The following is a 12,500-nucleotide window of genomic DNA, read 5'->3' as shown; positions in this document are numbered from 1 at the left end:
TTATGATTATGATTACAGACTGTTTTACTGTTTAACACAAACCTCGTTTACCACAGACATCACAGATGGCACAGTAGTGTGTGAGTGTGTGAGTGTGTGTCTGTATGTAATGTATTCATGTGGTTGTGTGAGAGTTCACTGAGCTAAGCCCGAGGGAAACCAATGTTCCCATTAAAACATACATTTAAACATGTATCCCATGTCATAAAGACATCTTCGTCTGCTCTCATTAAAGGCATTTAAACACCAGCAGCCCTCTCTCTGGGTCTCTAGCAGAGGAGCGGGTCCATCCACCTACATTCAGATACATTCAGGTACATTCAGGTACATTCAGGTACATTCAGATACATTCCCCTCATGTGGCCAGACTGCCACCTGTACCCCCCCCCCGTACGCCTCACTCTGATTCACCCCAGACATCTACACCAGCACCACAGAGAAGGCCTTTGTCTCACACCAAACCAACTGCAACTGCTGTTGGTTTTGTCATTGGAAGTGGGTGCGAGACCAAACATCAAGGAAAACAAAACTACGAAGCCCTCCCAAAAAAAAAGTTGAAAGGACGGAGGAGGAGGAGGAGGAGGAGGAGGAGGGTGAGGGTGGGATGCAGAGGGATTTGCAGGGTAGCTCCCAAACACACTGTCTGACCGCTCCCCCTGCAGGTGCTAGCTGACGCTCTCCCCAGGGCTGTCTCTCCCTCTCCTGAGGGCTGTCTCTCCCCAGGGCTGTCTCTCCTCAGGGCTGTCTCTCCCCAGGCCTGTCTCTCCCCAGGGCTGTCTCTCCCTCTCCCGAGGGCTGTCTCTCCCCAGGGCTGTCTCTCCTCAGGGCTGTCTCTCCCCAGGGCTGTCTCTCCCCAGGGCTGTCTCTCCTCTCCCCAGGGCTGTCTCTCCTCTCCCCAGGGCTGTCTCTCCTCTCCCCAGGGCTGTCTCTCCTCTCCCCAGGGCTGTCTCTCCTCTCCCCAGGGCTGTCTCTCCCCAGGCCTGTCTCTCCTCTCCCCAGGGCTGTCTCTCCTCTCCTCAGGGCTGTCTAGAGACACTAAATGGCAGCACGGCTGTCTGCATCAATGATAGATGTCTTTGAGGGACAACTAGAACTCTAGAACTCTAGAACTCTCCCTGGTGTAAACAGACGCCTCCCTTCGTCCCTGGTCATTGCTGCCACGTGCACCCCAGCAGGACGGAGCAGAGCACCCCCCACCCCCCAGGTCACACCCACCCCCCAGGCCACCCCCACCCCCCAGGCCACACCCACCCCCCAGGCCACACCCCAGCCCCCAGGCCACACCCCCCCCCCCAGGCCACCCCCACCCCCCAGGCCACACCCCAGCCCCCAGGCTGCAGGTTGATCTGACGTTAGGCTGCAGGTTCATTCTTGGCTGAGTGAGAACGAGCAGGAGAGGCAGCAGCTGTGTGAGTTAGTCAGCAACACTGTGAAATACCATAGTAAGACACTACAAAGTGTCATCTTTGTTCCACATTAAAACCCAAGGCCGGCGGTGGCTATGGGCAGGGTCCACTCTACATGCGTCCACAGCCAATCAAAAGAAGAGCATTTTTCTTCTTCTTCTGAACCCCCCACATGTTTTGTTTAGCAAGTAGGCGGGGCTGATGACTGAGCCTGTGGTCCAAGCAGGGACTGGAGACAGACGCCATTGTACCCCAGAGCCCCACCCATGAACCTGGCCTGACCTCTGACCTCACACACAGGAGTGTGAGATCACGTTGCTTTGACCACCGTTGTCAACACTCAATGTGGCGGTGATGACACAGTGGTGCAGTGATGTGTCCAGATGGGTGGAAGTGTCTGTCTGTTTGTCTGTCTGTCTGTCTGTCTGGTCAGTGTGTTTACAGACAGACAAGTTAGTGACTGTATCACCTCCAGACAGACAGACAGACAGGTTTGTGACTGTATCAGTCCCAGGCAGGCAGGCAGACAGACAGACAGACATACAGACAGACAGACAGACAGACAGGTTAGTGACTGTATCACCTCCAGACAGACAGACAGACAGACATGTTAGTGACTGTATCACCACCAGACAGACAGACAGACAGATTAGTGACTGTATCACCTCCAGACAGACAGACAGACAGACAGGTTAGTGACTATCACCTCCAGACAGACAGACAGACAGGTTAGTGACTGTATCACCACCAGACAGACAGACAGACAGATTAGTGACTGTATCACCTCCAGACAGACAGACAGACAGGTTAGTGACTATCACCTCCAGACAGACAGACAGGTTTGTGACTGTATCAGTCCCAGGCAGACAGACAGACAGACAGGCAGACAGAGAGACAGGTTTGTGACTATCACCCCCAGACAGACAGACAGACAGACAGACTGACCTCCCCTCTCTGTCTGGAGCCTGGGATCAATAGAGACAGACGCTGTCCATCATCCCTTCTCCCTCTCCAGCCTCTCCTCATCCCTCCTCATCCCTCCCCAGCACCACCTCCCTCTGCCCAGCTCAGAGCAGTGGTCAGAGTGTAGTCATGCGGTGACTGGAGACACTGTTTTCTGTGTATTCCACTGAGGTCAGTGTTTTGGGTGTTTTTGCGTAACAAGCACGCCGGCACGGTCTAGTTTTAAGGGTCTGTATAATCCCTGCATCAGCTCTGTACAGTATGGACTAGTCTCCTGTGGAACATAACTGTAATATTAGGATATAACACACAAAAAAGAAGTACCTGCTCCAAGTCTGCGTTTCTGCAGCGGTCCACAGGGCCAGCGGGTTGGCTGGCAGCAGGGCATCCAGCTGGCAGGAGGGTGGAACCCTAACCCTAACCCTGGTGAGGCCTGTTAAAGGAAGCCAGCCAGAGCACATTGTGTGTTTATGCACTTTTTTATGACTACACTCATTCCATTTAACTGTACATCATGTTGTTAAGTGTCATGCCATATCTATGGTTTCTATGGTAATAGGCAAAACTGGTATTGTTATTGTTGTTTGAGCTATTATAGTTGTTATTTTGAAGTTCTACACAGTATATTTAACTGGATTACTTACATACCACAACATGTGTTTAACTCTACAAACTAGTGGCTGAAAACCAAGAACCTTGGATTGGATCCCTGACACTCTCTCTGTTGTGGAGTTTTTATGGTCCATGGGGCCGGCCTGTGTGCCCGAGGTGGCTGTGTGTGCCCGTGCCAGCCTGTGATAGGGTGGCATGCTACAGTATGGCGCTGGATGTATACTCATGCAGTGAAATCTATTCCTGAGGGTAAATTACACCTCTGGTCTGAGTACACAGGGCTCTGTAATTAAGAGTCCTGTATCCTCACACGCTGACTTCACTGTTCTGGTGTCAGTTAATCAGCCTGGCCCCACCCCCCACCCCCCCACCCCACCCTCATTTGGCATCACTTCAGACAAGCCTGTCTTTTATGTCAGCCATATATGTTGAAACTGTCTTTACCATGTGTTCCATAAATGCGGACCATCTTTACTGCATTTCCCATTAAATGTAACCATCTGAAATATGTACTTTAGGAGGAATCATGGGATGTGTTCCGCTTTTAACACCAAATGACTATTAAAAAAAGAATATATATATATATATATGTTTTTAGGGCATTTCTGCTTTATTGGGATAGAGACAGTAGAGATTGACAGGAAGGATGGGTGAGAGAGAGAGAGGAGGGATGACATACAGGATATGTCGACGGCCGGGAATCGAACGAGGGACCTTGCGGTGATATGGCGTGCGCCTTAGCGTGCTACACCACTTAAGTGCCCCACATTTATTTTATTTTCCGTTGTGGTATTGGTATACAGCTGAAGGTGAGGGCGTTATAGATATTTCTATTCTGCTTTATATACACTGTCACAGTTTGACGTATTTAGACATTCGAGGACCAACGGTGCCCCGTTTTAGAGCTGTCACAAAGTAGAGAGACTTCACCCTACCACAGTTACTACGGTCGGCTCCCTGGCTTCCAGTTCAGAGGCTGGAGGCTTTTCTGTTCCATATCCCAGAAGCCTCTGGGGTGCCTCGCCCTGGCGTTCTCTAATTAGAAACCTAGCCAATGAGATGAGAGGAGAGAGGGCCGTGGCGTGGCAGACAGCAACACCTCCGCCTCTCTCGTCTTGTGCCAACGGCGCCAACTACTGCTGGACCTGAGGTTAACCACCGGTCTGAGGCATGTCATTCAAGACGGTCATTTATCGAAGCTATTTAGGGCAAGGGCTACTTCCTGTCATGCCACCCCAACACTCTAGGATGTCATGTATGTCAGCGTGAGGCTACACAGCCGTCTGGTCTGCATGTACGTTCAGTGTCCTGTGTGGAGAATGTGACTGCGCTCTGAGTCATCTCAGGTAACATCCCCCCCCCTCGCTATCTCTGAGTCATCTCAGGTAACATACCCCCCCTCGCTCTCTCTGAGTCATCTCAGGTAACATACCCCCGCCCTCACAGAGGGCCTCACAATAAATCTTTGACTGAGTCTTCTTCGTCTGTCGTCGAGTTTCTAACAGTATAACGTCTGTTGTTAGACATTGTTGTGTATTTTGTTTTTAGAAAGAGCTTGTCACCCACCCAGCCCAAATGAAAACCCAATGAATTTATTTTTCGTAGGATAACAAAGAATCACTTGACTGGACTTTGGTGTGGGAAGTGGGGTTGGGGGGGGGGGGGGGGTACTCTGAATCACTGATGTGTTCGTTCAGTCGTCTTGCCCCAGTGAAGTTGCTGACCCCGCTCCCCAGAAGTGGCCATTGACTCTTTTTCCAACCCTCTCTGACATGCTTGACCCCCTGACCCAGGGTGGCGGGGGGGGGACATGGGGGGGTGAGGGTGTCATGCCACATGGAGTGTGTCTCTGGGGTCAAGATCCGGTCGGAAAAAAGTAGCTCAGAGATGCCAGCGGAGGACGAACCGTAACCATATGGGGAGAGCCAGAGAGGGGGGGGGGGGGCGCGGTCACACACACGCACACACTCCTGCCCATGTCAACAGCACAGAGGTGGCTGAGTGCCTCGTCATCACCCCCCCCCGTGCTGTGGATGGCCATTCTCAGCCACGGGAGACCACTCTAGTTAGTTCTCTGGGTTTCAAAGGCTCACTGCTAACCTTTCCCATGAGGAGGGGCAGAGGGGGGGGTCACATTGCTGCTACTGTAGATCTGTCTGTCGAACTGGATCCCTGTTTGTTTTGAGAGGAAGGGTTTTATTTCCAGCAACAGACACACAAGAGTGAAATGTCGACCGCTGATGGGATTTCAACACTCGAATCAGACCGGCCTGCTTTTGTCATTAAGACTTTCACAACCACGATGAGAACGCTTGTGTTTGGCATCTTTGTGTGTGTGTATGCGTGTGTGTGTGTGTATGCGTGTGTGTGTCTGTGTATGTCTATGTATGCATGCAAAACCCGCCCTGCCTCAGGGAAGACCGCGGGGGGTGGGGGGGTAATGGGGGGTTGGGGGGTAGGAAACTACATCCATATGCCAGAACTCCATTCTACCTCCAGCATGAAGCCCCATTTTCCATAAGCGCTACACCCCCACCCCAACGCACCCCCCATCTCAAATCCCAAATCCCAACACATGCACAAGCGCGCACACACACACACGCATACACACACGCACACTCACGCACACACGCTCACATGCACGCACACACACTCACACGCACGCACACACACACTCACACACACACACAATATAGGACAGGGGGGGTTAGAGCAGCATGAAGGCTGAAGTTCTCCAGACAACCCTTCCACCTCCTGACTGAATGGCAGCCCAGCTCAGTACAGCCCAGTCCAGCTCAGTATAGCCCAGCCCAGCTCAGTACAGCCCAGCCCAGCTCAGTACAGCCCAGCTCAGCCCAGTACAGCCCAGCTCAGCCCAGCTCAGCCCAGCTCAGCTCAGCCCAGCTCAGCTCAGCTCAGCTCAGCATAATTCAATATGCAGATTGATGGTTATCTTGATCACCATGTAATTGTGGTTCCTCTCTGGTTGTTCCGCAGGGTGGCGCCGGTCCCCATGGCAACCCTGGCCGATCCGGACCTACTGGGCTTAAGGTATGTTCCACACACACACACACACACACACACACACACACATCCAGGGTCACTCCTCCTACAGTGCACCTCAGGCAGGGGTCAGAGGTGAATGTCAGTTGCTGCAGTCTATCTTTAAGGGAGGATAAGAGAGCTCTGCAGATGTTTCAGCTGTCTGTGGCCATCTGTACACCTGCACCATAACTCTCACCATCCCTTTGGACACACTCCAGCACTGTGTGTGTGTGTGTGTGTGTGTGTGTGTGTGTGTGTGCGTGTGCGTGTGTTTGCGTGTGCGTGTGTTTGCGTGTGTGTGTGTGTATGTGTGTTTGCGTGTGTGTGTGTGTGTGTGTGTGTGTGTGTGTGTGTTTGCGTGTGTGTGTGTGTGTGTGTATGCGTGTGTGTGTGTGTGTTTGCATAAAACCAGAAGATCCCTCTCAGAGGTGGAGGTTTCCATGGTAACACCAGAGGAGAGAGCAGCTCAGAGTGATTTATCATCTGTCCAGCATCCAGCAGAACAGGACCAGGAGACGGAAACTTACAACCCCAAATAAAACTGTCTCCCTTTAATGTGGATGTGTGGGCACAGGCTCTTCTAGAAGGCCCCCTCAGTCTGCATATACGTATGTGACACGCTCTAATGCTTTGGTCCGCATATCCAGACTTTTCTTTCGGAAAAATGTCAATCCATTTCCGTGTTGTTGAAAATCAACGACACATCGCTAGTCTAACACAGCTTGTTTTTTGAGCCTGCTCACAATGTAAAGTAGTGTTCTAGTTAACTAGGTAGCAGTGGGGGATTACTCACCCAATCCATTGCGTTTTTTGCAGTATTTTGGCTTGACTAGCGAGTTTGTGTTGTGATTCTCAACAACGTCGAAACGTAGTTCCGTGTTTCAAAAGAAAAGTCTGAACATCTTGATTGGTTGCCGACATACGGACCAAATGATCAGACTGTGTCATGTAGTATATAGTATATATGTAGTATTCATGTCGTATATATATGTAGTATTCATGTCGTATATATGTAGTATTCATGTCGTATATATGTAGTATTCATGTAGTATATACTACGCAGCATCTGTGTATAGCTCCAGAGGTGAAAAGGCGTTGTGATGTCCACAGCGCTCTCAGAGGGGCCTTAATGAGCACTACCTATATTTAAGGGCTTCTTATAAAAGTGCCTTTCATGCAGGGCCGTGCAGCTGTCTGCAGTCCTGCTCCGCTCCGCTCCCCTCTGCTTCCCACATGCCGGGGCGCTGCCTGCCTGCACCGGGTCACTGCAGAACATGATTACATTTCTCTCTGTCTTTCTGTAATCATTTTCCATTGCTGTCCCCTCAGTCTTCCTCTCTCTCTACCCCCCTCTCCCTCTCTCTCTCTCTCTTTTCTTTTCCCACATACAGTCTCCCTCCAGTCCCTTCCTCGCAATCTTCTTGTTCTCTGCTTTTTTCCGTAATTTCTTTGCCGTTTTATCCATAATTCATTTGTGACACAGAACCAAAATGTTATTTAGCGAATTATGTCTTTATTCAGCGGTGATGCGTCTTAATACCCTATGATGTCATTCGATTTATATCCAAGTCTCCCTGAATCTGACTTCCCTGTGAAGAGGATGAACTCTGCCTGTATTAGCGTGAGCTCTAGTCGTGGTCCAAACAATCCTTTTAGCTCTTTAGAAAATCCTCAGGGCATTTCCTTAATTGATCCAAATTCCCAGACAGGAAACAGGCAGTAGCAGTAACATGCAGTAGTCTGCTTCGTAAAGGCCTTTGTGTTTGGTCTCCCTGAGAGGTGTGGGACACGGAGAGCAGCGGCCACAGCCTCAGGCCCCTCTGGGACAGCCACCGCCTCACATCTTTAAAACCCTGGTCTGGTCCTGGCACTGAGCTCCGCGTTGTTTACCCTCCTGAAGAAAACCAAATCATGATGTCAGTTTACTTTGCACAACAATGGACCAAATAAACGCCCGCTGTCAGCGGGGTGGAGAGACCTTAATGAACCAGCCTTCATGGAAAAGAGAGAGAGATAGGCAGCCTCCTGAGACCCTGACCCAGCTAACGCTAACGGCGCCCTTCTGTGGGGCAGAGGGGCTCCGGGGGCGGCTCGTTAGGGCAGGTGTGTTGAAAGAACGTTTCCAAAGCGTTTGATGTCCCGGAGCACTCCCCCGATCCTGCTCTTTCATCGAGCCTAAATGAAGTAAAGTTGTAAACCGCAGGGAGTCCGGGGGGGGGGGGGTGAAAGGATTCTGCACGCTGAGTTTAATTTCCTTCCCGCGGCTTTGAAGTGTACAAGCCTATTATTGTTGTTCTCTCCCTAACAATGAGGCCTGCCTAGTGAGTCTGGCAGGAGGGCCGCATGTCTCACATACGCAGAGTAGAAATATCACCACAGATTTGTCCTGAGCCTCTCAATGGAGGTGGGGGGGACGGGGACGGGACCCCTTCAACCAGAGCCAGAGGGCTCCCTTGTGTCCACAGAGAGGCACCGTCGTTCCCTCCTGGCAGATGTCGCCTGTGTCTTACGACGATTGTATTGATAGGTGCCGATGGATATATCGATTAGCCTTCAGATACATACACAGATGTGCTTGTGGTTAGACAAGAAAAACAGGACAGCATCACTGAAAGTAGGGTAGGTGTTGTGGTGTGTATGAGACGTGTTGCTGAGTAAACGACTTGTTCTCTCTGTTTCTCTCAGGGGAGGAAAGGAGACCCTGGGCTCTCACCTGGAACAGCGCCTAAAGGAGAGAAGGTACCCTAGCCTCCTCCCACTGGATTACAACAGCACCTTGTTTGTGTGTGTGTGTGTGTGTGTGTGTGTGTGTGTGTGTGTGTGTGTGTTTTGAGAAGGTCTGAGTCTGTGTTGTGTATAGAGATGAGGTGTCAAGGTAATGTGTGTTCACCTGTGTTCCAGGGAGACCTAGGAATCTCTGGCCCAGTTGGACTGACCGGCCAAGTTGGTCGAAAGGTAAGAAAGAAAAACAAAAAACCACAAAAGAAACCCACTCTTTGCTCTCCTCCTCATCTCACCTCGGTGTCCCTCTCTCTCTTCTCCACTCTCTCACGCTCAAAGTGAGCTAATCTCTGCAAAGTGTAAGTGAGATGATGCATATATGGCAAAACATAGCCAGTGAAAAATATTGGGAAGAAAAAACAGATCAGTATGACTCAGTGTCACCATTACATAACCGTGTGTGTAGGGGGGGAGTTCTCTCTCTCTCTCTCTCTCTCTCTCTCTCTCTCTCTCTCTCTCTCTCTCTCTCTCTCTCTCTCTCTCTCTCTCAGCTGTGAGTGTGTCAGTGGATGGGTTGTTAGTGATTATCATTAACCCTCTATCTGTTGGGATCCAACAGTCGCTCTGACAGACAGCGATTCTGCTGTGCTCACCATTTCCACCATGTGTGTCAGCTGGGTCGACTCCATGGGACCCTGTTTTGGCGGGAAGGAAGGAGGAGCGAGGAGGGGGTCATGCATGCCAGGAGGGAGAGGTGGGGGAGGGGGGTGGGTACTGTAGTTACTGGTGTCATACTGTGGAAAAGCCTGACTGAGGTGATTCACAATTCTAGGAAAAGGAACTTGGACTGAGGTTCTGTTGGATTACATTCTTACAGAAATGGACCAAGACTGTTCCCACAAGAGAGTGCGTGCGTGCGTGTGCATTAACGTGTGCGTGTGCGTGTGCGTGTGCGTGTGCGGTGTGTGTGTGTGTGTGTGCGCGTGTGTGCGCGTGCGTGCGTGTATGAAAGAGAAAAAAGAAAGAGAAAAAGAGGGCGGAATAGACAAGTATAGACATGGTAGTCCTTCAAAAGATGACAATGATGAGTTTAGCAGAGAAATCAATTTGATATGATTCAGAGCGATGATGCAAAGCCACAATCCACCCGACAGATGTGCATGACCCTCGGGTGATCATTGAAACAAACCTCCTGCATGTCATCAAAGAAAACACACCACACACAGAGCACGACCGTGGATGTAGTATACACCATGTCCACTTCATCGCACAGTATAGACAGAGCACTGGAGAATGGGTTGTGTGGACCGTAGACATGCGTCTACAAGACGTAGTTGTTGCATGTGTACAGTCAGTACTCAAGTTGTAAAAGAAAATCAGGGGGGATGGTGGATTTGATCATATGGGGACAATTTTAGCATCCCCACAGCGTCAGTGACTTCAGCGTCAGTGACTTGATAAAAATGTCATTGCATGTGTGCGTGCCCCCTCCCTCGCCCACAGTATTTTACTCAATATGCGCAAAACTAAATGTTGAAATAGCAGTAATACCACGTTCATTGATAAAATGACATAAGGGATGGAAAGGGGGGATGGCAGTTTTAGAAGGGGGATGATTTTGAGCGTTTTTTATTTCAGTGGGGACGCCATCCCCCCTCATCCCCCCTCAATCGAGTGCTGTGTACAGTGTGTGTCTGTCCAGAGGTGTGAGGTGCTTGTGCATGTTCCTCTGTTTCTTCGCTCGGTTGCAGCAGCCATGTAACAGCTTTGTCGACCTCACTGGTTGGCTGGCTGCCCGTAACATGTGGCTTCTGTTAAGAGTCTGCGGCTTGTATGAAAAAAAGAAAGAAAGAAAATGTAAAGCTAGTGGAAAAATATTCAGAGCTACAATTTCAGCTAAATGAGTCTTGGCAGCGAGGCTCTTGGCAATTTGAAGGGCAGAAATGGACATGCAGGATGGACCTGGAGGAGGTAGCTGGAGGAGGGAGCTGGAGGAGGGAGCTGCAGGAGGGAGCTGCAGGAGGGAGCTGCAGGAGGGAGCTGGAGGAGGGAGCTGGAGGAGGGAGCTGGAGGAGGGAGCTGGAGGAGAGAGCTGGAGGAGGGAGCTGGAGGAGGTAGCTGCAGGAGGGAGCTGGAGGAGGGAGCTGCAGGAGGGAGCTGGAGGAGGGAGCTGCAGGCAGGAATGTCCACATGACAGCTGACGGCCTGAGAGTCCAGCTGATGGGACGTTGCTGCCCTCCCCGACTCTCAGTTTAGCCTCAAATAAGCATCTAGGTTAACCACACACACACACACACACACACACACACACACACACACACACACACACACATGCATGAACGCATGCACACACACACACACACACACACACACACATGCATGAACGCATGCACACACACACACACACACACACACACACACACACACATGAACGCATGCACACATACACACACACACACACACACATGCATGGACACACACACACACACATAAACACACACACACACACGCACGCACACACACGCACACACACAGTCACACACACACATCGCCATTGTTCTCACAACCAATCTGTAGTGTCTCCACTTTGACAGTCTATGTCCCAGGCTCCTCTCCTCTCTCCTCTCCTGGGTGGTGTCAGGCTTCCAAACACACACTCTCCTCAGGAACGACACCATGAGACAGCAGACCTGACCCCCCCCCCACCGGGCCAGCCTGTCTGAGAGCAGCCAGTGAACAGTGAAACCCCTGAGGCTGTCAGGAGTCAGAGTGTCTGACATCACCACGGCAACCCTCACCAGCACTGACATCACAGCATGCCATAGGTATTGCTTGGTGACCACAGACATGACTCTACTGGTACCTTGTAAAACTCCACACGGAATGACTGACTGTTCCTCTGCCTCCCTCATACCTCACACGACGGCCAGGGGGTTTCCTGCCAATGGCTGCGGTGATCTGCTGCGTGGCTAAGTTGTTGAGATAATTATGTGACACATTCTAATGCTTTGGTGTTCTTTGTACTCCAGGCAGACAGCGCGTTACCTTCCTCTAGTAGAAAGTCCCAGTGCTGTTGGGACTCCCGTCAGAAACAGACAGCCTCCCTCCCCTCAGAGACAGACAGAGAGCCCTCCCCTCAGAGACAGACAGAGAGCCCTCCCCTCAGAGACAGACAGAGAGCCCTCCCCTCAGAGACAGACAGAGAGCCCTCCCCTCAGAGACAGACAGACAACCCTCCCCTCAGAGACAGACAGACAGCCTCCCTCCCCTCAGACAGATAGACAGCCCTCCCCTCAGAGACAGACAGACAGCCCTCCCCTCAGAGACAGACAGACAGCCCTCCCCTCAGACAGATAGACAGCCCTCCCCTCAGAGACAGACAGACAGCCCTCCCCTCAGAGACAGACATCCTCCCTCCCCTCAGAGACAGACAGACAGCCTCCCGTCAGAGACAGACAGACAGCCCTCCCCTCAGAGACAGATAGACAGCCCTCCCCTCAGAGACAGACAGACAGCCCTCCCCTCAGAGACAGACAGAGAGCCCTCCCCTCAGAGACAGACAGAGAGCCCTCCCCTCAGAGACAGACAGAGAGCCCTCCCCTCAGAGACAGACAGACAACCCTCCCCTCAGAGACAGACAGACAGCCTCCCTCCCCTCAGACAGATAGACAGCCCTCCCCTCAGAGACAGACAGACAGCCCTCCCCTCAGAGACAGACAGACAGCCCTCCCCTCAGACAGATAGACAGCCCTC

General features: G+C 51.4%; 1 protein-coding gene across 1 annotated transcript in view; it reads left to right on the top strand.

The window, feature by feature from the left end:
* col27a1a (collagen, type XXVII, alpha 1a) overlaps window positions 1-12,500 on the top strand; it is a gene marked incomplete at both ends in the record, with an annotated part of 120,368 nt that overhangs the window by 20,094 nt on the left and 87,774 nt on the right. Inside the window, 3 exons of the mRNA XM_080529368.1 lie at window positions 5,979-6,032; window positions 8,712-8,765; window positions 8,928-8,981. Coding sequence (XP_080385494.1) covers window positions 5,979-6,032; window positions 8,712-8,765; window positions 8,928-8,981 — 162 coding nt within the window. The remainder of the gene's footprint in view (window positions 1-5,978; window positions 6,033-8,711; window positions 8,766-8,927; window positions 8,982-12,500) is intronic.

This window comes from Nansenia antarctica (genome assembly GCF_963989245.1).
Source record: "Nansenia antarctica genome assembly, chromosome: 4".
In the NCBI taxonomy this organism is placed as follows: Eukaryota; Metazoa; Chordata; class Actinopteri; order Argentiniformes; family Microstomatidae; genus Nansenia; species Nansenia antarctica.
Note: the sequence above shows the minus strand (reverse complement) of the source record. Positions and strands in the feature narration are given on the sequence as shown.